At 40.5% G+C, this 27692-nt stretch overlaps 2 protein-coding genes across 6 annotated transcripts; both read left to right on the top strand.

The window, feature by feature from the left end:
* The first annotated feature begins 85 nt into the window (after window positions 1-85).
* eif1axb (eukaryotic translation initiation factor 1A X-linked b) lies at window positions 86-4953 on the top strand. Its single transcript, XM_063912826.1, has 7 exons — window positions 86-293; window positions 1452-1535; window positions 2722-2825; window positions 3035-3085; window positions 3462-3543; window positions 3902-3993; window positions 4353-4953. The coding sequence occupies exons 1-7, from the start codon at window positions 278-280 to the stop codon at window positions 4356-4358; spliced, it is 435 nt and encodes a 144-aa protein (XP_063768896.1). The 5' UTR covers window positions 86-277; the 3' UTR covers window positions 4359-4953.
* Window positions 4954-7424: 2471 nt separating this feature from the next.
* On the top strand, window positions 7425-27585 carry map7d2b (MAP7 domain containing 2b). Of its 5 annotated transcripts, none has more exons than XM_063912168.1 (16): window positions 7425-7657; window positions 8584-8664; window positions 9834-9988; window positions 14209-14362; window positions 16313-16402; window positions 19240-19329; window positions 19663-19781; window positions 20526-20599; window positions 20744-20952; window positions 21611-21749; window positions 22042-22222; window positions 22743-22847; window positions 22943-23006; window positions 23415-23559; window positions 24197-24477; window positions 25116-27585. In XM_063912168.1, exons 1-15 carry the CDS (start codon window positions 7621-7623, stop codon window positions 24471-24473), a joined length of 1920 nt encoding a protein of 639 aa, XP_063768238.1. In that variant the 5' UTR covers window positions 7425-7620; the 3' UTR covers window positions 24474-24477; window positions 25116-27585. The 5 variants fall into 5 exon arrangements, with proteins under 5 accessions (XP_063768238.1, XP_063768240.1, XP_063768239.1 ...); XM_063912170.1 differs by having other exon boundaries at window positions 7426-7657; window positions 19687-19781; XM_063912169.1 differs by having other exon boundaries at window positions 7426-7657; window positions 24218-24477.
* The last annotated feature ends 107 nt before the right edge of the window (window positions 27586-27692 follow it).

The following is a 27692-nucleotide window of genomic DNA, read 5'->3' as shown; positions in this document are numbered from 1 at the left end:
AGACCACATTACTGGTTAAAAAACTGTTTTTAAACGTGTTTTTTTTGCAGTTCTGCAGGCTTTTGTCTCTGTAACAATCACCTTTTACAATAAAGCAACGTGGTTTTGAATGTATTGGAAAGCGCATGCGCAAACCGGCGGAGCGAATCAGTGGTGACTAGCTAGTTTCTTGTTACCGTTCAGTCAGTTTAGAACTGACTGTTGTACACAGTTATTGTTTATTTACTGTACGTCCGTTCTACCGAGCAGGATTAAAGTGACCAAGGCATAAAAGAATATGCCCAAAAATAAAGGTAAGATACGGAGGCATAGTCTGTTTTGTTGATTGTCTCTCGATTCCGCCGCGAAGACACACGCAGTGAAAACGTGACACCGACCAGCTAACGCTAGTTAGCATCAAGATTATTTTATGAATTTTATTTTCTCTTTTATTAACACGGATTTAGGAGTCTTCTACTCAACTGTCAGGAGTGTCTCTGTGTAACTAACTATGAGAAACATACATTCGGCTGAGATAATGATTTCGTTAGTTTAGGCTAGATGAAGTTGTTAAACAGTTTGTGCTTGCTAGCCGGCTAATGGCTAACGTGCATAGCACTTTAATACTGTTGCTAGCTAACTAGCTAGTTGCTTACCCCACCCTGGTGTGGCCTGTGACATCTGCGACTTTAATTTCACAAAAAACGCTTAAAACGCCAACAGGATATCCTTGTTCCTAGATATTGAACCAATTTCAAGATCTAATTTGATAAATGTAACGTCTTCAGAATGTCACCTAGATTTGGTTACTAGCAAGACAACCTAAACGTTGGCTACTGTTCTTACCATTTGGTATTCAGACCTTTTTTGTTAAAGTACCGAATGCCACACTGTAAAACACTTTCTCCAAGTCAAAGCTCTTCACTAAGAATGTTTCTCCATTAAAAGGATTAATCTGGTAAATGCACGTACTATTATAAGTCCCCTGGTGTTATATTACTATTTTAGATCATCTGATAGTTATTACAAATGATAGTTATTTTTTAATTATTAACTAAGAACTGATTGAGTATTTGGTTCAGTCTTCAGCTCTGCTTGTGTAAACACTGTAGATTCGATTAGAATATGTTATATATTAAATGTATATTTTATTAAAGTCACTAACTGTCAGGTCAGTGCAGTGAAGGCTCAAGTTAAGTATTTCCTTCTGAGTGGTAGTTATTTACTAAGTGACCATTGTCTTTTAAATTTGATTACAAATAAACATACTAGGTAACATTTTACCCATGGTGTCACTAGTGTTAAGTGTTATATTAAATGTTATGTTATATTAATTCACGCTTACAGGCTGAATGTGTGTGGAGAAAATGTTTGTTTAAAATGTGAGAACCAGATCGACATGGATCTAAGAGCGAACTGTAACATTTATAAATGGACATCATTAATAACCGTCTTTTTGTCTGTTTTCCTAGGAAAGGGAGGAAAGAATAGGCGACGTGGAAAGAACGAGAATGAGTCTGAGAAGAGAGAGCTGGTGTTCAAAGAGGATGGACAGGGTGAGTACCATTTCTACAGGTACACGGGGTTATTGGAGCCAACTGCTGCCTGGAAAATGGCACCAAAGATCCATCTTTTCCCCAGAGGATGTGTGCTTGCTTTTACTTATAAGCAGGACATAGAGTTAAACTGTTTGCATTTAGTCTGAACAAGTCAATATGGTTTAACTGCAGTAATTGAAGCCCCTATCCCTGTTGTTGGTAGATAAAATTAATCTTGATAGTAATTTACATCGGATAAAAACAGGGAAAACTTCACATCTGAGTAAATCCTTGATGCTTAGTCTATAATCACTAAGTATTGTTAATGTGAAAATGTATACATGATTTAATCATCAATTTTCAGCAAAAGGGGCAAACCAAATAGCTGATTCCAGTGTCTCTAAAATGTTTTTAGTATTCTTCCATGTTTTTGAGTTGAATATTTTAAGCCGTCGGTTTCACAAAACAAGCAATTTGAAAACCTAAACTCTGGCTTTGAGAAATTGTGATTTTAAAAACGAATGTATGGCCTGAGAACCTCAGAGTTGCAGGTTGAGTGTAAATGAAAATGATTCATCTAGCAAAGAAAGTGTTCTAAACGGTCAGGCCGCTACATTTGTATAAGAATGAAACTAGTGGTTCATTTTCAGTTTCACGTGTAGAGCTTTAACAACAATTCAGCAGGTGAGAGGAGGATTTGTCATTTGTCTAGGAGCCTAATAAATCATAAAAACATAACCTTTATATTCACTAAATGCAATTTAAGAATGCCTAGCCGGAAACTGATTATGCAAAAAGTTGAAACAGACACTCCTCTCAGGGAGAAATGTCATTTCAGCAGTGAAGGTTTTTGGGCACGCTGCAGACATTGTTACTGAGTCTCACTGGATGGTAGTAACCCCCGGCAGTCAGTGGATAGATCTTCTGCAGTGCTCACTGCTGCCAAAATCTCTGTTGGCAGGAGAGTGAGCTTAGTGTGTGGAGGAGATTTTGGGATTTCTATCTTTTTTGCCTCAGACTCCATTTTTCAACTTTCTGAGCCTTTTTTAAGTCAGTAAGGATAATCAATGTTATGAACAGTTTAATTGAAATATACCACTTATTGTGATGATAAACCAATACCATCCCATAATCACGTGGTACCTGCCTGTTATTCTTGGCAGAACAGTAACTTTGCTAATCTAATCTCTCCTGTCTCTTCCAGAGTATGCTCAGGTGATAAAGATGTTGGGGAACGGACGTCTGGAGGCCATGTGCTTTGATGGAACCAAGCGGCTCTGCCACATCAGAGGAAAACTCCGGAAAAAGGTAGGAATGTCCCGACAGTCCTCTCGCACCTTTTCCCCCGACCAGCGCACACAGGAAACCTCCTGACGGGATGCTGAGTCGGCGTGTTCTCAATAGCCAGTGAGCCGCCTGTAATGTGGCAGCGTGGAACCCATTGAGGGTCACAAAGTGCAGAGTGCTGCGATGTGACAGCGGGGGGGGTAATCTCTGATCTGTTTTATTCCCTCCAGGTCTGGATTAACACGTCGGACATCATCCTGGTGGGATTGAGAGATTACCAGGTGTGTATTTCCCTCACACACACACAACACGGATAAAGAGAATATGTACATGGAGAATGCTTGGATAACCCTCACTATGAAGACAGCACAAGTCTTACGGATGTCTTTAGGATAACTAAGCACTTACATTTCTGCTGCATTCCACCTTTTTATAGTTGATGAAGGAACCGTTACTAATTTACAGCTACAGTCAAATATCATTTTAAGGTTCAGCAATAACCGATCACATTCATCAAGGGACTAGGAAACATGTTGAATTCCCATTCTTTGTATTTGGTGCTGCAATTACGACATACGACGAGTATTCTAGTCGCTCATTTTAAGCACTCGGTTTTTATGTTTAACCTAAACAATACGTCATCATTTTGTGTTTCAGGACAACAAAGCTGACGTCATCCTGAAGTACAACGCAGACGAGGCTCGCAGTTTGAAAGCGTACGGCGAGCTGCCCGAGCATGGTGAGTTGACTCAAATCCACAGCTGTTGGTTAAAAAAAAAGCTATTTACATATAGTGCTTCAAATCGCCGGAGGTAAACTGTGTCTAAAGCTTACCAGACTGCTGCTGTTTTCTGCCATATTGGACTGATTAAAGAGTAGTTGTATTGTAGAGAGTTTTACAGTATTTTGAGTGTCTGACTTTATCTGCAAAGCTCCTCGGGGTCTGGGCATTTTCATTTCAAATGTTTCTCCTTTTTTAAGATGATTCTTTTTTAACAAATCATGTTCAGGTCAGCTCAATGTATTCCATTTCTTTTTCTTGCTCCGTCAACTTGTATGGTATTTACTTTGTAACTCCTCCATCTTCCTTCCCGCAGCCAAAATCAACGAGACAGACACCTTCGGGCCCGGAGACGACGATGAGATCCAGTTTGATGACATTGGTGACGATGATGAAGACATTGATGATGTAAGCGTATCTCATTTTACAATATACTACTCTGTGAGGTTTAATAGACACAAGCGTTGTTTTTTATTTACCTTCATTTTGAGGAAATTACTTTTCTCCGTATTGTCTTTTCTTCTTTTGACAAAATAAGTCAAATGCTAAATCTTGTCAAGCAGCCGCCTTAAAGTAAAAGGAAGTCATTATCAATTTATTGACTATTGGGAACCTTAACTTGTATTAAAGTAGCAATACCACACTGTAAATAGAAAAATGGAACATTTACATTTTGTTATTAGAACTGTGTTCATACAAATATTGTTCATATCAAATATTTGAAAAACCTTCAATAAAAGTTGAAATGTTTCTGTTTCTCTCTCCAGATCTAAAGACTGCTGCTGGAGGGGGATTTGGGATTTTACAAGAGATGCTCCAATTGGTATATTTTGAGCCGATACACCGCACCTATAGTTTTTTTTTCTTTCATTAAGATCAGGCTATGCCAATCCAATCCAGTTTATTAATATGTTTCAATTTATTCCATTTTGTTAACCTTCAGTAAACATCTGTTATTTTTAAGAACTTAAAGTACATTTCACTCTTGAAAAACCAACTTTGATTTTATGGTTGAATGAATTATGAGAAGCTGCTAGTACTTCCTGCAGTTGGATTGGAGATTCAAGAGTAGGCTGATAAGCAAGTGTTATATTCAGGGTGACTGTCTGGAGACATGGCTAGATTTTCACTATATTTTTTTCCCTTTCTAATATCAACAAAACGGCAAGTGTGCCATTTCCATTTTTTTATTGTATTGTCCTTGAAACACTTACTACTTAAAGATGCTCTCGACGATACCACGACTGCAAAATATCTCACACCAGATGCGCCATCTTTTTAAAAATGTATTTATATTGATTTCACACTATGTGGAATTTAGCAAGAAGTACCGAATCTCAGGATTCGTCAATAAAAAGATAAACCATTTCTGTGTTTTTCTCTGGCAGTCTGTATTAATGTAGCTGTATCCTGTGAGACAGTTTGAAAGCTGTTTATTAATGGCAGAACAAAAAACGAGTACAGCTCTGCATCTTTTCGTAAGTGTTTCTACTCGCATTGTTTAAGATTGAACTATGAAATCAAAAGAAGAAACAAAATGTACTTCTCTATTTTCTTCCCTTATTTGTCTTTTCTGTTCGTTACCATGTTCTGTTTAGAACTCTTCGCTGCTCACTTTGCAGCTTCGACACACACAAACACACACACCTCTAGAGCAGCGGTTCCAAAACTTTCCATCAGTAACCTCCGATCACAGCTCTCACAATGACACGTCCTCTGAACATCTAAAAAAGAGAATATCACATGTATAGTCGTTTATTTTCCTCCCTCAGTTTGGGAACCGCTGCTGTAGGTTACATGGGGTCTGTCGCTGTCGTTGTTGTAACTCTGAATGACTACAAAAGATGTTTGAAGGCTGGGTTTCCAATAAAGATCTTAACTCCATTAACCGGGTGATTTTTGGACACACTTCCTCTAGGTGGCGAGCTTGAGCTAAAGTACAGATGAGGGGCCATCCACGTTTTTCAGAGGTGGATGTTGAAAGGGAATAACATGTACACCTGGGCTCTATTTCTGTCAGTTAGAGACAGATTTCTATTAGCCGATGTGTCCTTGAGCAAAGAGCGGAGTCCCTTGCTGCTCCTGAGCCGCCTGGTGTGTTTGTTTCTGTGTGCTTTCACTTTATAATTGTTCTAACCATGTCATAGTAAATTACTTTGGGTTTTGTTTACCTTAGGGGACTCCTTTTCTATTCTGAGTATTGACGCCCTAATATATATCTTTTTTCAATGCATCACAATGACATTACAGAACCAACTGTTAGCAAATAGAGCAATACTATTCGCCCGTTGTCCATTTTGAATCGGCCCTCAGCAATATTGAAAAGTATAGTGGAATATGGCCCCAATCCTGAAACGTGTGCTTGTCTTATATTGTACTTCTTAAATATATATGTAAACATATGTTACGTTATTAGTAGCATGCATGTGTTAATAAACCCCATTTCAGTCAATAAAGCTGAAACATTTTCTAACAAACCTTAATTTATAACAATCATGCATTTACATAACAAGCTTGAAATTTACCCTTCATATTTCCCCTCATTTCAAGAAATCTGAGGCTTCTGTTTTAAGGAATGAATGAGCTGCCAACACTTAAAATAAATGTATCATTTATTAGATACATAATTGACCTACATTTGCTTAATTTTGCTAACATAAGGCAAAATACCTCACCTCTAGTGAGGGGCCCAGCCCATCGTATGGTTCCCAAAAAAGTTTGGACACCCCTGCATTAATGCATCAATACTTCTAGTCTAGTTATATAATATACATGAATTTGAAAGGGTTCATTGGTAAAGTAGCCTATATTTGATGCTAGCTCCTAACAGTGCATTAATTTATGGTGTATGATTATGATTTAGACCTAAAATTGATCGAAATAAAGGTTCTGAATACTTCTTCCATCACTGCTTGCAATTGTTGCTATTTTAATATTTTAATGCACAGATTTGTTTCCAAATATCTTGCTATGTAAATCTACAACTAAGCATGTAGGTGCATTTGTATTTAGCAGTACACACAGGCTACAATAAGCTGTCATGATAGTTTTCATGCTGGTTTCCAATAACAAATACTTTGCGTAGTTATTAATAGCATTGTGGCAGTATGCGCGCGAGTGACCCATATTGCACGGCTGCCTCAGAATGACGTCACTGCGCCGTTGGGGCTTGCTTGTGCCAGGCACGTGTGCTCTTGACACGGGCCAAAGAAGCGGCGCCAAATCAAGGCACGTGACAGTGCATAAACATACACTTCTTTATGTTTTTTTTTAATGTTTTAAAATGTATTATTGACATTCTGTTTGCCTTAAATGTACCATTATAGCATGTGCAATCAACACAGTAAGCATACAAATAAAAAATGAAGTTGTATAGAGTTAAAGAAAAGGTTTACATTGTGATTTACTGCTTTATGACTGAATATTTGTTATTATTGCGACCGGCAGCAAACGTTTGAAATCGCTGGGTGCTAAGCAACGCGTGAACAGCGTCAGCAGATCTTTCTTATTGGTTTTCTTGGCGCATTAAATTGTAAATTGGCCAAATGTGATGCGGCTCGCAGGTTCTATTTTTGACAGACTGGTGATCCGTCCAAACAAGTATATTTATTTTAAATCTATACGACATAAGTATATTATTTGTATTTCCTTTATTTATTTTTTAAAAGAAAGACAGACATTTATTCTCCATCTATTAATATTATATCTTTTTTTGTCGAAGGTAGGAAAAAAATAGACCCCACGGTGTCTTTTCCGCCATTGATCCAACCTTTATGTTGGCCACAGTATTGACATCTAAACGTGTTTAAAGAACCTTAACCGTTGCTTCACCATGACAAGTGCCATTTAAGCTAGCTCGGAGGCATAGGGTTCTCCCCCTCCCCTCTCCGTCTCACTAACACGCTCCCCATCATATTTTCCTCCGTGTTCCTTTCCCTGAGTCATTGTGTTTCTCCGGCGGTCTCCTGAGAGTGTTTTTCCGGCTCTCTGTCTCCTATCAGGTCCCTCTGATGAAAACACTCGACGACATTTGACATGACTGAAGTGGCTCCGAGCTGCCCCGAGATGACAGGTGAGGCAAAACATTCTCTAATTTATCATATATATTTATTTAATTTACATAGACTGTCAAGGGATGGGTGCAAAATGTACTTGTACATGCATTCACACCCTAGCAGTTCATGAAAGGGCTGAGTTATAGGCTATGCAGCAATTTTCAACACAGTTTGAGACTCCTCTAAGCATAACGTCATCACTAAAATTGGATTTTTATTGCAATGCATCAAGATATGTACATATATAAAAGCATTGGTACTGCAGTGAAACATTGCGTGCAGTATTTCAATCAGTTCATCCTAACATATATAACTAATAGCTGCATTTGACACAGTAGAAAGTATCCTTTCTGACTAATATCAGAATAAGTCATGTATGCTGCCTGTTTTATAGCATACACTTTATTCTTAATGGGAATGTGTTGGCATATTCTAATGGATTCATATGTTTGTTCTTTATGTTGTCTGATTCAGACCACTGACTGACTGCTAAATGTTCTTTCAGATGTTCCTTAAATCAGCCTCAATAATGCAGCATCTTATTTCCAGCCTCATATTGTCTTCAGAAACATATGATGCAGCTGATTTATTTTACATGTGATGTAATTTTGAGTGAAGATCAAACAATAAGGACTTAGCTTTTGATGTGCACATATTTGCATATCTATAAATAACAGCTTGTGTGTTGAGAGTCCCCTGGGTGTGTGTGTGTGTGTGTGTTTGCACAGACACTTTAATGACAGCTTTAGGAATGAAAACATAACAGGTAGCGGGTGACACACAGGGGTCCTGCACTGTCAGCAGACCTAGGATTTATTACATTTAGAGGCTATTGACAGATGCAGGAGTCACGTTCACTGCCCCAGCTTTACATTTTTTTGCAGCATTTAGCTCTCGGCAGCTAGCGTGAATCATGTGTGACTGTTCTCTCTTAAAAACACAGCGCTGGCCCCCCCTCCTGCTCCGCTGAGCACCAGCAGGAATGCATCTCCTGCCCGGTCACCATCCAGCCACAGCCCTACAGGTAAACTTATAATCAAACCTCGAATCACATTTAAGCCTTTGATGAGCATCTTCACAACCCAGGAGAGGACGAATCTTAAAATGGTACAGAATCAAGATGGAAAAAACACAGACTAAGTAGAAATGCTGCATGAGCATGTATTGTTAAAATGACATCTGGATCCACCTGTCAGTATCTTAAATCAAATGATTTTTTGGGGTTTTATCACACTGATATCATTACTTTAATGTATAATGTGAAGGTACTTCATTATAGTTGGTCTGACACAACAATATGATTATGAAACACCAGGTATTAGAGTAAAGATATTTGCTCTTTTCTCGAGTATTTACATTATTTTACTCTTTTTACTCAACTCATCTGTCAGACAGCTTAAATTCCTTCAGATTTTCACAACCTTCTGTCCAGAAAAGATCGTGTCTTTCCAGATGTATTGAATATTTGCGATAAGCTGCGACCATCCAAAGAGAGCTCAGTGGAAATATGACCTTTCAAATCCTAAAGGTACATGTGCTAAGAACAAGTAAATTAGTATCAGCACTGATTTGAATTCATGGTCAGCACCGTAGTCCCTACTCTTAAAAAGTCTAAAATATTTGTACTCAAGCCCATTCATATTCATTTCATGTTGAATCTGCAACAGCACCCGTAGCTAACTGTGTGTCAACTGGTGTGTGCTAATTTAATTGAAGATTTGCTCAAGAATATGCACCACTAAACCACAATACTGACATAATAAAAGCCTTAAGGCATGTCCTGAGAAAGTCTACTAGCACATAATCATTTTCTTTTATGACTTACAATTTTTCAGAATGAAAATAAAAAAAGCAATATACGTTCTCCACTTAAACCCATATCTTCCTGCCTTATTACAATGTCTATAATCCTTCATGTGTAGCCAACTTTCATATTTCATATAATAAAAAGTAGGTGAAAGCTTCCTTCATAACCATAAAACCTTCAATCTTTGTCAAACTCTACCTTTTAGATCTTTTTGATTGTACTTTGTAGTACACCAGCTTATTTATAGCTTAAATGGCCATGTGGTGTAGCAACTTGTTAAATATTTCCCTCTGAAATAAAGATAAAAAACAGTCTCCCCAAACAACATAATGCCATAGTGTGTAAATGTGTGTATAACCCCCCCCCCCTGGTTCTGGTGTGTTCAGAGGTGTCCGAGGCACCACGGGATAAGAGCCGGCGTGCTCAGCTGGAGCGCTGCGCCGAGGAGCGAGGGAGGAAGATGGAGGTGCAGAAAAGGAAGGAGCAGCAGCGCCGGGCCGCAGCCGGGGAGAAGAGACGGCAGCAGCAAGAGGCCGAGAAGGTCAGAGGTCACTTCACACTAATGATGCGTTCACTGAAGGGTAGAAGAAGGGAGAAAACAGGGTGACATTTTGATTGTGGGGCTTTGATTTCCCCGGACAATATAAAGTAGATCATTTTAAAGTTGTGGTTAATGCTCAAACTGTAAAGTTGGACAGATATTATAGTCCTCCAATATCTTTATGATAGCCGGTGACAGGATACTTAATTACCACCCTCTGCCCAATTTGGCAACTTGTACATGATATAAGAAGACACAAATGCAGCTGAAGCCACCACTACATTGCTGTGATTTACTGCCTCCTCGTACTCTCCATCACTCTGTTGTTCACATTAACACACTTTTCCCCCAATCACCACGCTCTCTTTCTCCTGTTTTATTTTTCTCTCTCTGAGCTCTGACGCTAAATTAATCATGTCGATCCATAACCCAGTCAGTGTGATTCCAGCTGTTGTTGGGCTGGACAGGAGTTTAAGGGAATAGCAAGCAATTAATGCAGCAGCTCTATTAGCTCTCTGTCCGCCGACCGATTGTGTGCATTCAACTGAAACATGAAAAGTTAGGCTGGTTTTCTGCTCAGACTTAAAGCCACAGAGCACAGACACTGGATTAAACACCCTTTACATCCACAACATACCAATACAGACATAGTTATGTGCATATAACGGATGAAATCATACATTCAAAATAATCTTTAGGTCATGTTTAGAACAACAAATTATATATCTTTACTGTCCACACCGTTGACAATTGCTCTGCTGCTCGATAAACACAAGAAACAACAAAACAAAAAGCTGGAAAACATTTTTAAAACAAAAACAATTAAAATGTATCAATGTCTTAAATCCTCTACTTCTATGGATTAGACTTCTTAAATATGTTTTCTTAAATGCGTTAAATTTGTTTTGATGAAGATTTCTATAACAGCTCCCTGGCTCAATAGAGGATAGGCGCTATCTTTCATGATACCCTTTAGCTTCTGAGTTTTTCAGGTAAAAAACACAAGTGAAGGAGTTTTGGCAAAATACACTGCCCGGCCAAAAAAAAGGTCTCTCTCACTCTAATATTCGTTGGACCGCCTTTAGCTTTGATTACGGCACACATTCACTGTGGCATCGTTTCCACGAGCTTCTGCAACGTCACAACATATTTTCACCAAGATCTTGTCTTGATGACGGGAGATTCGGACCACTGCGCAAAGTCTTCTCCAGCACATCCCAAAGATCCTCAATCGGGTTCAGGTCTGGACTCTCCCTGAACCACTCCTTCACAATGCCCGATGGATCCTGGCATTGTCATCTTGGAACATGCCCGTGCCATCAGGGAAGAAAACATCCACTGATGGAATAACCTGGTCCTTCAGTATATTCAGGGAGTCAGCTGACCTCATTCTTTGGGCACATAACGTTGCTGAACCTAGACCAGACCAACTGCAGCAGCCCCAGATCATAGCGCTGCCCCCACAGGCTTATGACCTTTGTTTTGGCCGGGCAGTGTATTTTCATTGCTAACGAAACAGTGCTAGAAAGTTTTGAACACAAAGCATATAGGGGTGAGGAAAAACGTGGGAGAACTGAGATAAGAGCGGATTTTCAGTTCATTTTAGGGATTTTTTCTAATAGAGTAGTGCAGAAGCCTGAGACATGAACAAAGTCACCAACATGATTCATGAGTGGGCATCACTTGGCTGAGAACCATTGACTCATGTTGTTATTATAATCCTTTTTAGGGTTAAACACATCATCTGCTGTGTTTTCTGCTATAATCCTTTAGAATATGAATTATGAATGCCTGTTGAAACGCAGCATATCAAGGGTTAACACGCCCCCCGCTGAGTGACAGTCTGATCCACAGAGAGTTCTCCATTCACCGCTCAGAGAGAGGCGGGGTCGCGGCCTTTATTGATTTAAAAAGCTCTGTTTGCATGCTAACAGCCCCCTCCCCCTTTACTCATATGCATAAATTAATGACATAATGATTGGTCAGCCCCATGGGGAAATGACATCACCGGCAGCGTATCATGTGCCTGTTACTGGAAGAGACATTCGATGCTAGCAGGGCTGTGACAAGCACATATTTCAACTCGCAAAGGGGAATAAATCTCCATCAGCCTGGTTCAATGAGAAGAACACAGATTTCAGAAAATGGCAGGGTAGAAAAATCTTAGAAGAGTCCATAATTAAAAGATATGAATTTACTCTAAAATGACAAAGACAAGAAGTAGATACTCGCCTTTGAGAAGCTGGAAAGAACAAATGCTTGACATTTCTTGTTAAGTTACTAAAACAGTTTCTGTATTCTCAAAATATAGTTGCTAATCATGTTTTCTTACAGCGATTGTCTTATCATTCAAGCTCTAGATTGTAGTTTTGTGATTATAATCGCCCAAAATAGATTCATTTACAGCAGCTTTTTTTCTAATTTAAAACATTTTCTATGTTTTTTATTTTAAATATTGGAGTTTTGAAATGTAAACATTGAAACGTCTCAGTGGAGGATCATTTCAGTTCATACTCAGTTTTCGGAAATTTGGATCGTATGTGCTGTTAGGATTATTATAGCTTTTTTGCTGAATCTCTAAGCGTGCAGGTGTCAGAAAGCTCTCTTGGTTTCCTGCAATTAATGTGGTGTCAGGCTTTCAGTCTTTGCCACATTTGAACTAATTGATATTAACTTGATGCTGCAGTGCCCCTTACAAATAGAATAAATACCTTGAAGTCTGAATAGAAATCTATCATTTCCTGCTTTTTCCTTTCATCTTTATCTACGAATATCTCTTTTCCACTTCCATCCCCCTTCATCTTTCATATGCTGTCTCTTTTTAATTCCCCCTTCTTGCCTCGCCCCCCCCCCCCTCCCGTCATCCTCCTGCAGTTTGTGCGTGACTCTGCATGCACCTTCAGCAAACCCCTTTGTGCTGCTGAGGTGGGGCATTTCCATCCTAAAATATACAGATGGCAGTGTTTCAGCTTTAAACGCTGCAGTTCAAGTATATACAACTGCTGTCTGCTTTCTTCTTCCATTATTTTGATGTGCTTCCTTTTGCAGTCACTCCCATCCTTGATAACAAATCATATAGAGAGACACTTAGCGAACATCATTGCATTACAATATAAATGAGCATGTGTTTATGGATATAAGGACATTTAAAGACAACACATACAACATTGTATACAGAAAAGATGAATAGGAATATTTAAACGAGAATCTGCTTTCTAACACAGCCACATTTAAAAAAAAGAGTGGTTGAAAGAAAAGAGAGTTGTCTCTGAACAGTATCTTCATTTCTTCAAATAACAATTTCTTCAATTGTTTACCTCAGAATGGCGTACATTTTTCCCAGATATTAGTCAAAGAGACTTTTATTAAACAATGAAGCCCTGAACCTCAAGGCAGAAATAATTGGACTATTATATTATATTCTACAGTCAAGCCACACCCTTCTCATTTCCTCTTTAATGTTAATATGCCAAGAGAAAAAAAGATCACATCAGTGCAATATACGGATAAAAAGATGTAAAACTCTGGGAAAATGTATTATTTCTCTCCTAGATGTCAGAACAATTCATTTGAACCATTCCTATGATGTATGGAATATAATGTGTTGTTGTTCTGCGATGATTGAATGTGTTTTATGAATTATTACTTTATTTATAGTGAGTGTAGAGAAGCAGAGGAAGGTAGAAACAGTCATGGAGATAAAACCAATGCAACCAGTATCAATACCCATTGTGCATGTGTGTGTGTGGAGGCATGGTCCACTGTGTGTGTGTGTGTGTGTGTGTGTGTGTGGTAATGCATGTACGTGGGGGTGGTGACGGGTTGCAATTTTGTCTCCTCCTGTCTGACTAAACTGCTCTTTGAAATAGAGGGAGGGAGGTAGAGAAAGAGAGAGAGAAAGGGAGAGGGTGGGGTGAAACATTGGGAGGTAGGGAGGGAGTCAGTGTTACCTAGAGGGGGAGGCAGACAGAGAGAGAGAGAGAGAGAGGGAGCCGAGCTGCTGTATTATGTATCACTGAGTGTGAGGCGAGCCAGCGATCGAGCGCCGGTGACCGCTAGAGAAACACTCGAGTGTGCAGAGGACGGAGGGGCGAGGCTCGCTGCTATACGCGGTTACCATGGCGCAGCTGTCTCCGTGCGCATCGCCAGGCAACCGTCGCCGCAGTGATGGCTCGGTGAGAGAATGTCTGTTCTTCCCCATTTCTGAACGCAACGAGCAGGAGAGGCTGGAGGCCCTGGTGCGCCGGAGAGCAGGAGGCTCAGAGAGACGAGGAGGAGGAGGAGGAGGAGGAGGAGGAGGAGGAGGAGGGGTGGACCACCTGGATAACAGGCCTAAACGCTGGACGTGGGGAGGACCCCCTGATGGAGTGGATGGTGAGTACGATGGAGGGGTGAGGAGGGGGCTTTTGTTGACAAGTGATGATGTCAGTGTGAGGGTTGGTCTGCGATGTAGAACAGGAGAGAGCCCACAGGCGGATAGGGATGGGGGCTGAGGGGGGAGAGGTGTTTAAGGGGGGGATGGTGGGATGAAATGGTGGGGACGACAAAGCAGAGGCTGTGGGTGAAGTGATGGAGGTGAAGGAAGGAGAAGGGCAGTGCATGGAAAAGGGTGTGGAGGCTGCAATGCAGGAGCTGCTCCTCGCTTTGTCTCCGAACGCCGTCTGAGAGGCGGTGTGTGTGTGTTTACCACCAGACATACTGACGCCGGGGTTTTGTGCTACAGGTGTTTGTATGTGTGTGTGTTGTTTAATTTCCAAGCTGGGAGGCAGCTCCTATTCCCAGAAGAGTAGCACCTCTAACCTTGAATGCACCAAGGCCGCTGACATAAACACAGACAAAGTGCGACATGAGGCCGAGCAAACATCCATGTTTATCTTTGGTGTCCCCGCGTCCTGTTTGAGACATCTCACTGAGAAGCCAGAGTGCCACCACCTAGGCTTTACATCCTGCGGTGCATTCATAACTCCATCAATTATTCAGCCGTCAGTCGTCCTGGCACTGACATGAGATGAGGGTCCTGGCTTGGATGGGGCCCAACTGACAGGCAGTGAGGCTGCTCTGGGATCAGTCGGCCTGCAGAACGCTCACTGCAGCAGAAACAGCAGCATCTCATCTTACAGCCTTGCTCGATTTAAAGGACAGGGACTCACTAAAGTGTGTGTCTGTGTGTGTGTGCTGCATACTTTTCTCCTAGCCGGTCGACTTCTGATCCAAATCTGATCTGCATTTGCTCAGTTTATGTCGATGGCAGCACTCTGAACATGGGATACTTTTCATCTGACCTATTCGTGTTCACATGCTTTATGTTCTGGAAAATTGAAAGAAATATGGAGCCAATTGATCGTCCAATAACACGCTATAAATCAAGCAGCTATAATAGGCTTCTTCAGCATGTTGCTAATGCATGCAGGGAACATGCTGAGCAGCCAAACACTGTTCAAACCACTGTCAGGATTTCAAAATCTAGATCCCAGAGTTTTCCATGCGTGAAAATCTGTCAGAATGAACCTCAGAGCTCAAACACTGAATATAAAAGATATTGTGTGAGATAAGATGCATAATACAGGAAGTTTCTTAGGGACTTAAGTCAGGGTTGTGTGTTTAAATTGATGATCTTCTGGGTTTCCAAGTTGGGATGTATGTGGATGTTTTTAAATATGTTAAAGCTTGGATAACTCACTTTTGTCTTGCTGTTACTGTTCATGTAATAATAAAAAGCAGCGGGGTTTTATCTGCTGTCAGAGAGACAATGAGAGAGCGATAAAGCTCAGCTGGTATCAGTGCAGCGATTGTGCGGAAAATAGGTATTGAAACAGTTTATAATATTCAGAATCAATATTTCTTGACAACACTAGATCCCAGAGGATGAATCCTACTGATTCTGGTGATCCGTTTATTTTTCCTCTAGTGTCATCATGGCTCAGAGAATATCTCCACAGCTGTTTGGATGAAATGTGGTGCAGACATTCCTGGTTTGCAGACATTTGAATCTCAGTGTGTCCTGTTGACTCTCAGCGTTGTTGTTGCCTTTCAACAACAACTCATCTGTCAACAGTTTGTGTATAAGTTAAATGACAGAAACACAATCTCACACGCTCATTTTGAAGGTAGCATTGGGTTTTTAGTTTTGTTTTACTGACTGCTTTATTGCCTGGTTGCATTTTGTATCTTTAAGTCAAACCCCTGGCAGAAGTCTTGTGTGGATCAGGTTCTTTATTTACTATTTATGTCAGTGTGTTTGTTGTATGTCTAGCTGGTATACAAGAGTGTGTGTGTGAGTTTGTAACGCTTTGCTTTCTCCGCTCTGCTTAACCTGCTGCCCAGGTAACCCTAAGACCCCGCCCTGCCATGCTATTGGCTCCGCTCAGCCCAATGAGCTTCCTGCTGCTTCCAACGCCAACCAATCCCGTAACGGTACAGATCACATAACTCTGTGTGTGCCACGCTCATACCGCCCCCGCACCGCCACCACCAGGGATCCTGCTGTCTCTCCTGCAGCTGCTCCTCTGTCTGCATGTGTGTGGCCGTCTGTGTACCGCCGCATCGGCTGTTTTACCGTCCTGCAGAGTGTTTATGACGTGTGTTCTGTGTCTGCAGTGTTGCTTGTAAAATCTTCTTATTTCTCAGTCAATAGGCGTGAGTCCCTTCCATTAAGGGTGTCCACTATAGGACCTTATTTCGGAAAGAAGATGTATGGAAGTCAACAGCGTTAGATACATTTTTATTATTGTGGTGTTTGCCAATTTAAAAGATCCTTTTGTCTCAGTTTTTTGTGGTTTGACATTCCATTCAGTTGGTGTGAAACTGCTCAGTAAAAACCATCCTTGGCCATGCACAATCTATGTCGCTAACACTAGCTAGCTAACTTATGATTTTCCGTGCTCAAATGTGGTGTTACCTTACCAGATTTGCCTGGGCTTGTAGTCCTTCTAATGAACGATGTTTCACAGTCTTAGTCAAAAACGGCTCCTTTATTTATTTATGGAAAGATTCAAACAGAGTCCACACATTATTCAATTAAATAATTTGCTGATTTGGAATGAAAAAGAATCCATTTATCTATTAAGGTCCCATGGTTCTTCACCAGAGGTGGAGGAACTTCGCCTCACATTCCATATCAAACATGAACACCTTTGCACAAAGATGTAGCAAAATATTTTCTGGGTAGCTATAGTTAGCACGGTATGTCCTTCAACATCTCAAGGAGAGATTGTTGCTATTTGCAGAGATACTGGATGCAGAAAAATGAATCTTTTGCTGTATAAATAGTGACACTGACATTTATTAACAGACAGTGTATAGTTATATAGAATGTGGCATGTGTAAAGATATATTTTCATTAAGGTAGGAAAATGATTCATTAAGAATAAAAATGTGGAACAAATATTAACTATTATTACTGAACACAAGCTGAATGTGACAGGCTTTAAAATAACTATTTAATCAATACAAAAACAAACATGAATTTGAAGCCAGGAATAGAACAGAAAATAATATGTACATATTTGTTTGAAGACAAACTCGGACACGGGCTGGATGTTTACACACTGTGTTTGTTTGTGAGCATCTGTGAGTGTGTAGCAGAGAGAGAAACATCATCCTTTCTGTTTATCATTTTCATCAGCGGTTCACTCAGTAAATCCACTCCTCTGTGGCTAATGACTGTCTGGTTTGAGACCCCCTACACACAAACACAGTCCCCCACCCTTATCACAACAAAGGGCTGCTCCACTTCCAATCTCCCTGGCCCAGGGCCGTGTTTAGTGATGCATATATATCATTCTCAGCAGGGAACCCAGACACACACACACATACACACCCACACACACACACACACACATAAACACACACACACACACACACACACACACACACACACACACATGCACCGTACATCATACCAGACATTTTCCCTGCAGCAATCTGTGAAACTTAGACCCCACCTACCACCTACACACGGGCAAAGATCATATTAAAACACACACACACACACACACACACACACACACACACACACACACACACACACACACACACACACACACACACACACACACACACACACACACACACACACAAACAAAATATCGCTAATACAGAAGAAGCCCCTGCAGAAATGTATGTCTTCTTGTTGGATTTTTTTGCCCTTTTGCTGAACTGCTGCAATTTTGCTGCACACCTGCAGGGTATTTTATAAAAATGTTCACTTTCAATCTATTTCTAACCAAACAATGTGCAAAGTAAGTGGACAAAGACTCGGTGTCTGTAAATTGAAGGGAATGCAAACATGCATTAAACCTACAGTATTTGTAGTGGCAGCTCATTGTCTTGATAGTCAGATTGTATAGAAGTCTATGAGAAACATTACCCTACCTCTCACTTGATTTATTACCTGAGTATACATTTTTCTAATGATTGTATAGTCTTAATCTTTAGATTCAAGTCTTCTTCAATACATCTTGATGTTCATTTAGTAAATGATGGCCTATTCATAGTGAAAAAGACAACAAAACTGCGTATATTGAAGGGCGTGGCTACCTTGTGTCAAGATAGTGACATCATTGCAGTTCTCTTGACATAAAACCGTATCCTTCTTATATTTTGGAGCCCTTAGTCAACAGCTCTAACTTACCCTTGTTATCTTGTGATATTTATGTTAGTATAAATTAAATGGTTCCTGCATCAAGTTATTGATGTTTCTCATTTAAATCTCCACCAGAAAGCACATAAAACCAGTGCTTAAATCATTCCTCTTAATAATAAGAAACCAAATGAATCTGAATTAGGTCATAACACATCATGAAAAAGAGTATTTGGGAAATTGTAAAACTATGAACCTTCAATAATCATATTATAATCTGTCTTTTGTGTTTCACAGTAAGCAGGTTACCCTGTGCATGTTGATGTTGTCGTGGTGCCTTCACAAGCTATAGGAAATATTTCATTGGACTGGCAGCCTCTGTATCATCAGCCTCCATTTCATGATGAAGCAGGTTGCTCTGGTTTCTGCTGCTTCATTTCACATCACCAAGGTTAATTTATTCTCCTGCCTGCATGGTGTATCGATCTGCAGGATTATTTTCTGTGTGAGGCAGCAGTTTTGTGTTTGTCGTGTGATGGGTGTTTGTTTTTCTGGACCTTTTATTGAACGTGACATCTACATCCTCCTTCGATACAGCTGCAGCAGGCAGTGCTTTGATTCTCTGTGGTGTGTGTCTGTGAGTCATTTGCTCGTTGTTTTTTTTTATCAGTTGGTGACTTCCTGTCTCCTCCCGGGATGGATCAGATCATCAACAAACAGCTCTCCAACTCTTCAGCTGCCCTCCATTCACCAGAGAGAGGTAAGAAAGAGCGTTAATAACATGCATTAAGAGCATATCCTATGTTGAGTGATAATCTGGTAGAGTTGAGAGAATTAAATTAGTATAAAAAGTATAAAAACTTCATTTTGGTTAAAAGAAACCCAAGTGTGTCTGTTTCCATATGATGTGAGCGTCGATGAAACCATTTATTTGGGAGGAAAGTGCTTCATTTTTATGTGTATTGTAAATATTGGCTCAAGTGTGTCTTCGTCCCTCAATTTGAGTTTCTGATTTTCTGTATTTATCGTCATGGTGGGTCCGCATTTTTGTGTTTGTGTGTTTTGCATGTGTGTTGTTTTCGTGACGCGTAAGTGTCTTTTGTGTCTCATCGTCTAGCTTCCCCAAACAACCACAGACCGCACAGAAGCTCCTCCAACCGCAGGAGCATCACTGGACTGCCCGAAGAGACGTCCAAAGCCAAAACACCAACGGTCAGCCATCACACACACACACACACACACACACACACACACACACACACACACACACACACACACACACACACACACACACACACACACACACACACACACACACACACACACACACACAAATAGAACTACAAAAAACCTCATTAAAGGTGAGCTGTTCCAAGACTCAAAGGCCACATTAGCAAGTCTTGTGACATTTTGTTTCGTGGTTGTTGAAATTTTGCAGATAAATGCACACTCACACAAACACATGCACACACACATGCTTAATCTGGAGATTCAAGATCCTACTAGTCGTACGTTAATGTAAATAATAACTGTAAAGACATGTATGTGAGGGTGAGTTATTGGTAGGGTTGCTATTTTTCCTTCAAAATTAGACTACATTTCCCACAAACCTTTGCATGTTCACTTTCATAAGAAGGCATAACTGATGTGGTCAAATGTTTTCTCTTATATGTATTTTAATTCTGTAACACTGTCCAATTATCAGATACCCTCAAATGTTCAGCTTCCCTCACCAGGTTTTGTGTCGCATAAGCAATGCAGCAGATTTCTGTCCTGATTTGACCCACTGGCTCTTAATGTCAAATGCAAAGTAAAGAGCTGAGTCTCAGAAATATCAGGACAATGTATGTTTTATGTGATTTATAGAAGCAACCACAGAAGAGATTCATATTTTGCTGATTTTATGACCAAAGCCTGTTTATGATAATTAGTAATTGTAATGTTTGTGACTTTCAGGGGGATAATCCAAACATTCCCAACCGCAGTTCTTCTTTCAGGGCCAACAGCAAGGGCCCTGCTACACCAAAACGGTAAGAAACACAAACACACACACACACACACACACACACACACACACACACACACACACACACACACACACACACACACACACACACACACACACACACACACACACACACACTGTGACCTAACGTGTTTGTGCTGGTTTTCAGGGTGAGGTCCAACAGGAGTCGCGCCCAGTCTCCCTGCTCTCCAGGCCAGTACCCCCCCTCCCCGCTCCGGCAGAGGGCCACCACCCCCGGCACCGATGACAGGGGTCACATTGAGGGAAAGGGTCACACCACCCTGGAGAGGAAATCGAACAAATCTGAAACTTCGGAGAAAAGGATCCCCAAATCCACCAGCAAAGAACTGAACGCAGGTAAGAGTTCTTTGTGTTTGTGAATGCTTGGAAATGAACTCACTCACCTGGAAGAAATTCAGCTGCATTTACACAGAGACCTTTTTTTAATCCCAACTCACATAATACAACCTTTAAATGTTAATTAAGGTGTTGCCACGTAATCACCCAGATCTCCAGGGAAAGAGGAACATTTAAGAAGTTGGGTTTTGGTGAAGATAGAAACACAGTGGAAATAAAACTGCAACTTCCTGAAATCACACTGACCTCAAATTTAAAAAAACATTTAAAAAACACATTAATGAACCTTAGAGTTTACCATTTTTTTGAAGTTGTATATTAAAAATTCAACCGTTTTGGTTGAAATATGTGTTGACAAAAGGAGAATTTGTAAACAGAAGGGTTGATTAAATTTAAATATGTTTGTCTTTATTTGTTCTCTAGATCAAAACCACTACTTAATTAATACTCGCTCTGGTTTAAACATCTGTCCACAGATCAATCCCAAAACAGAGGCTCTGTGTGGAGCTTTATAGAAACACCACTGTATCACTGCACAACCTGCCTATATAATATTTAACACTTTTATTCTGATAAGCATCTTTTTTTGACCCCTGATAGATTTGTCCAGCCCTGTTTTTTTTGTTAAGTCATGCTGCACCATCTTCCCTCCACACAGAGTCTCCGGGCACGCCCACAGGGAGGAGCGTCGGAGGGACGACAGACGCTGAGGAGGCGTCCCGGCTGCTGGCAGAGAGACGGCGTCTGGCCCGGATACAGAAGGAGCAGGAGGAGAAACAGCGGCAGGAGGATGAGAGGTGGGGGTGCATTACAGCTGACACACTTGGTTTCAAAAAGACATTGATCAATATAAGGGTTGTATTTGTTATAGGTGAGGACCAACATAGTCTTCCATCATTTACCATTTTGCAATAATCTTTTCCTGAATAAAATCTCAGGTCTTAGAGACTAAAATAAAAATCGACCCCAAATGATGTGTTTTAAAGTAAAGCTACGTCCAGGAACTAGGCTGACACCAGTCACTCAAACATAGAAATGTACTGCAATAGACATTTGAGTGAGCCTTGCTTGGTTCCTGTGTTCCTGCAGGCTGAGGGCGGAGGAGGAGCAGAGGAGGCAGCAGGAGGAGAGAGAGCGGCAGGAGCGAGCTGCAGTGCAGGCGGAGGAGGACAGAGTGAGGCGGGAGGAGGAGAAGAGGAACAGGGAGGACGAGGAGAGACGGCAGAAGGAGCAGAGATGGAAGGACATGCAGGAGCAGCTGGACAGAGAGGTCAGGGCACACACATGGCTCATTTTATTTGTATAAATCTTAAACGTTTTTTATATTTTCACGACTTTGACATCAGAAACCATTGTTTCTATATTTGAGTTTATTTCTTTTAAAAGCACTATTAATCCGTTGTGGTTTGATGAGTGTATATACTGTACTTACTATACAAAAGAACGAGCAGGAAATGACTAATTGAGTTTGAAACCACTCACAGTGACACACCCCTGTACATTGCCAGCTGAAAACAGTCCTTGAAGCAACAATAAAAACTGCCATTGCATGTCCATATTATAATGTATTTACAATAGGTCTCAAAGACTGGAAACAAGATCATTGAGCTACCTGTTAAACAAATATAAAGCTCTTTATTTGGGATATTCAGCTTTTTCTTCAATGAATCCTTGGACTTTAGGTGTAAGTCCTTTCAAATGAAGGTGGTATGTCGAACTTTAACTCAGCTTTACTCTTAAGTTTGAAATATATACAAAGCATGTGAATTATTTCATTTTTTTTGATACAGAGGGAGGAGGCCTTCCTGCGAGCCCAGAAGGAGGCGGAGAGGAAGAGGCATGAGAGAGAGCTGCTGCACCTGCAGGAGGAGCAGGAGAGGCTGCAGAGGAAGAAGGTATCACTCATCTACATATGATCAGTTTCCTTGGTGGCTTTAGTGAAAGTGTCATGAAACATTGGATCAATTAAAACAAATGTATTTCAACACAGAGAATCGAGGAGATCATGAAGAGGACGAGGAAGAGTGAAGTGGAGCCTCTGTCTGGTGCTGCAGGTGAAAAAACACACACCACCCTCCCTTAATAAAACTTTGTACTTTAATAATGTTACAAAACTTTTGTGTTCCTCCAACTTAATTAGTTTTCTGTATAATTTAATAAGGTGAGTCTAGGCTGCAGTGTGACTCAGCAGTGTTATACAGGCAGGAGAGCGGCGCCACCTGCTGGTTAAAACACCAACACTAAGTAGACTGCAGCAGTGCTGGACCTCTCTGCACTCAAAGTGTCTTTTCCTTGCTGTTTTATCAGCACACTCAGTTACACAATCTGCTGAAGAAAGGATGTAGGAAGAACAATAATGAGCCTTATTGTCACACGTTCTGTGACCCACAGTCCAGACCTATTTTTTGATGATGCTAATGATGTTGAAAGCAACTGAACACTATATTTCTGTGTGATGGCAGCGACTGACCTGACGCCCGAGGCTGCGGTCCCCTCAGAGGAGGATGCCCCAACTCCAGCTGAGGCCCCCCTCATCATGCTGGGACCCCTGGAGAACAAGAGCTTTGTGGAGGAGCTGTCTGACGGAGTCCAGTCTATGGACGTCAGGTGAGACGCCTTTGTCTCTGTCAGACTCTGTCACCTGTCTGTGTGTCTCCCATGTGTTTCAGGTATCTCAGAACTTCATGCTCAATTTAGTTCTTTATAAATTCAGTATGTGTTGTAGCATTTTAAACCCAACTTAAGATACTAGAACAAAGTCGTAATTTGAAAACTGAATATTCTGTCAGATGTAAAAGTAATACATTTGCAAGAATGAAAAGAGTCAAGGGAGTTAAGAAAATCAACTTGAGGAACCACATGACTTCTATTTGTTGGATTAACCTTATCCAATAGACACTAGAGTTTATGGCCCTGTTGTCCTTATCATAAGTATAACAACAAAACCTTTTTTCCCCATTCTGTTTGTACATTGTCTGCCAATTTGAGACTGCAGTGAGGTGACTCCACACATATTAGTCATTTTGTCAGTCATCCATTGTGCATCTCATGGTCGACCCATGAACATTTTCTGTAGGACGTTTGAGGTGAAGGGATAAAAATGTACAGGATACATTAAAGGGGCAACTGCTAACATCTGGATCTCATGTTGTCACTCATAACGGAACCTCAAAATGTGTACTGACTTTTTAAAAGCTTAAATAATTATAGACTATCCTGTCTCTGTCACCATCGTGTCTTGAAGTTCTCCATCTGTCTCCATCAGTCCGGTGTCTAGGGACGAGCAGCCGAGCGCTCATGAGTTCTCCCCGCTCACAGAGGGCGGGGACCTGATGATGGACCTGGAGGCTCAAGGGCGAGCACAGCGGCAGGGAGTGGAGACACCCCCCTACCCTAAAATGCTGGCGGGCAGCGGGGTGGGAGACCTGAACAAGAACCTGCTGATCCAGGCATACAGCGCCGCCTCCGAGTCCTCGCCACTCATCCACAGCATCGGCCCCAGCAAACTGGACGTCCAGTAGCCAGGTACACACCCTCCATCAAAATCAGATACACAACCTAAACACTCTTTTTACATACTGGTTAGTATCACACAGGGCGTAACACCTGTTGCATGACGCTAACATCACAAGAAAACTCCAAGGACTGTCCCATAACAACACAGACATTTCAATCGGATGAAGTATCCCTATCCAAAAAACACGAGCAAACCACCATGTACGTTTTTTTTTATTTTAACGTAAGAATCTGTCTTACAATGAGAGGGCCTCTAACGACGTAACATCATTGGAATTGTAGAAATAAAAAAGACACATTTCAAGACACTATACCTAAACCATATGCAGTTTTCAATCCTGTCTTTCCCCATTTATATATACTGTATCTATGTATTTACATACCCCAGTTTACAACATTGTAATTGGCTTTTAAATAACCCAAAAATATTAGTTCTATTATTTGTAATAATAAAAAAACAATGAATTTGAATATGATTATTATTTATTATAATCATCGATAACTAAACTAAATAATCCTTGAAAGTGATACTCACAATAAATAGAATAGAAGGTTAGTTATTATCTCTTTTATTTTATTGATCTTATTTCCCACTTGCACCTTAATTGACAATTCTTACTTGTCTTTCTTCATTTGTATTTCCTCAGGACCTTCTCAGGAGCTGGCATGCTGGACAGAAACAGGAGGAACGGACCAAAAGACCGTCGCTTCTGTCTGCAGCATCACCAACAATCAACATTTCCACGAGGAACAAATGCTGAACAACTAATTTCACATCTGTATTACCAAACAACGCATAACAGTGGAGCTTCTGGCTAAACATTTGAGGCAGTGCATGTGGGCAATAACGACTCTCAAAAACACAACACAGTTTTACAAAATCATGCAAATAAAGGAAAGTATATAAGGAAATTAATACTATTATGTGACAGAAGGAAGTGATTTCCGCATTCTTGCATGACAAATGAAAAAGTTGAGTTTAGGGAAGTAAAAAGCCTGTTGCTAAAGGAGACTCGCTACCAACGTTGTTGTAAAACCTTCTGCAAAAACGCGAGTCTTGGATTGTTTTAGTTCAAAGCAAGCTCTAATCTGCAAACATCAATTAACCTTTAATTTTCAGATTGCATCTCCTGAAATTCCCAGACATCCCACATAATCTTGCCAGCATTACATCTGTTGAAGCCAGTATTGCCCAGCTGCACTGCCACAAAATAACACTCGAGTATCACCCGCTTTAAGATCTCATCCCCGCTTTTGTAAAACTGTAAATAGACCCAGCTGGGTGGAGCAGTTTATTTGGAGGGGAAGCTGTAAAAAAAAAAAACCTGTGAATCCTGTGTAGCATCTTCAGCGAGGACTAGCTAGTTGAGCTGTAAATGGTTGTAGCCGTGTTGAACAGTGTGTGGGAATTTCTGTCCGATGGTTTCTGTGTGTGTTTATCTCACCTCTGCTCACAGCGACTTCTATAAAATCCCAGTCTGCTGTAGATTTCATGTCACACCGACACTGGAGAAAAAACATTATAAACCCCGCTGTTGACCCTTAATCACACTTAGCCTGTCGCTTTGGTTTCTCTGCTGCTCTTGGACGTTTTTGTGGAAAATCCACAGCAAAAACATGAAGAAAAGTGGGGAACAAAAAAAAAAAGTCCTGAGTTTTTATCTGCAGGTCTGGAAAACGTTGACACAGTGTGTTGTGTATTTGTCTGGCACTGACTGTAACCACGCTCGCTGCAGTTTATAGTGTGCACTTACAGTAGTTATGTGTTCCACTGCTCTGAAGATGCTTGTATCTACACCTCAGCTCACTTCCCCACCCCCCAAAACTTAAATATACCTCACCAATTCAGAAGTCTGGTGTCTCATCACCTCTGAGGCCTTACACCTCTGTGTAGTAAAACAAACCCGCCCTCTGCGCTCTGCCTTCAGGCTGTGTTTAATTCAGCATGTGCATTTTTGCCATTTTTTACTCAAAGATCTTGAAAGAAGAGAAACAGGAACCACACACTTCCCTTGAGTCTTTGTATGAGTTTCGGCTGCACCTTATAACGCAGATCTGCAGTGCAAAGCATGCAACTTTCCAGGGGCCACAGAATCTCAAGGGCCACATAAGGTTTCATATGTACATGATTAGGTACATAGTCATGATTGTAGAAAGACTGAGGTAATAAGTCCAGCTCCCCTCTGCAGAACTTTAAAAAAAATGGCCAACCAAACTCTGTGCAATTGTTTGAGTATTTAAGGATCACATTGCATTTATGTTTCTGTACAAATTTCCTCAATACATTATTTCCCGATGCCAGGTATGTCATTCTGGTGAAGGCACCAATCAAACTCTGTACACTTTTCTGAATATTAAGGGAAACGATCATTCAATTTTATCCATCCAGGTATTTAGTTTTTCTCCCTACATTATGGACTGGCTTAATTTTGATATTTTATTGAATAATATTTTTAAGTTACCTGGCACCAACCAAACACTGTTCAATAGTTAAGTATTTAGACAAAATCACATTATTTTTATAATTTAAAACTTTTTTTATGCCATAATAAACCTACATGTCCATAAATCATAGAGAACATGACCTGTTTTATTTACCTTTATAATGTAATCAATGTATGCATATTTTTAGACAAATCTGTTAACTTGAAGGTAAAGAGTAAGCTGGTGGGTTAATGCAACCATGGCTAAAAAGAATGATCTCGGTCAGAGGAACTCTTTGTTGGTTAGCAAAAGTAAAATAGAGAAAACCTTTTGTTCCAGGTGCAAAGAATGATGTTAAAAATACTTTTTGTTGCAGAAAACCGTCTTTACTGCTCCTACATTGAGGGTAGAAATTGTAAACCTGTCACTGCTGCAACCTTCAGCCCGTTGTTTTATGTTTTCACTCTTCTGCCGGCTTCCCTCTATCCAATTAAACTCTTTATTCCTCCAGATTCTGCTAGTGCTCATTGTAAGAGGGTCTCCGGGGTCCCTGTGTATATGAAGTAAAAATAAAGGACATAATGTTTATCCTAATATTACTTAACTCTGTGACACTGCAGCTTGGTGGAATATATCATTGTAGATGTGGTGCATGGAAAACTGCTGAAATGAAAAATAAACTTCATCAAGCCATTTGTGTCATTAACTTGGTATGAATAAACAAACGGATTATAATTGCAACATACATTTTTATTGAGAAAATGAAATATTTAACATATATATCAAGTGACTTAAGAGAT

The sequence above is a fragment of the Eleginops maclovinus genome, chromosome 21 (genome assembly GCF_036324505.1).
Source record: "Eleginops maclovinus isolate JMC-PN-2008 ecotype Puerto Natales chromosome 21, JC_Emac_rtc_rv5, whole genome shotgun sequence".
Classification (NCBI taxonomy): Eukaryota; Metazoa; Chordata; class Actinopteri; order Perciformes; family Eleginopidae; genus Eleginops; species Eleginops maclovinus.
This window is presented reverse-complemented; position numbering and strand designations above follow the sequence as displayed.

Bases quoted from the DNA above. Each gene is read 5' to 3' on its own strand.
- map7d2b (XM_063912168.1), top strand. From the start codon at position 7,621: ATGACTGAAGTGGCTCCGAGCTGCCCCGAGATGACAG. The intron at 9,989-14,208 runs GTCAGAGGTCAC...CGCAACGAGCAG, and splicing joins AGCAGCAAGAGGCCGAGAAG to GAGAGGCTGGAGGCCCTGGT. The intron at 22,848-22,942 runs GTATCACTCATC...ATTTCAACACAG, and splicing joins AGAGGCTGCAGAGGAAGAAG to AGAATCGAGGAGATCATGAA.
- eif1axb (XM_063912826.1), top strand. The intron at 2,826-3,034 runs GTAGGAATGTCC...TATTCCCTCCAG, and splicing joins GAGGAAAACTCCGGAAAAAG to GTCTGGATTAACACGTCGGA. The intron at 3,086-3,461 runs GTGTGTATTTCC...TTTGTGTTTCAG, and splicing joins TGGGATTGAGAGATTACCAG to GACAACAAAGCTGACGTCAT.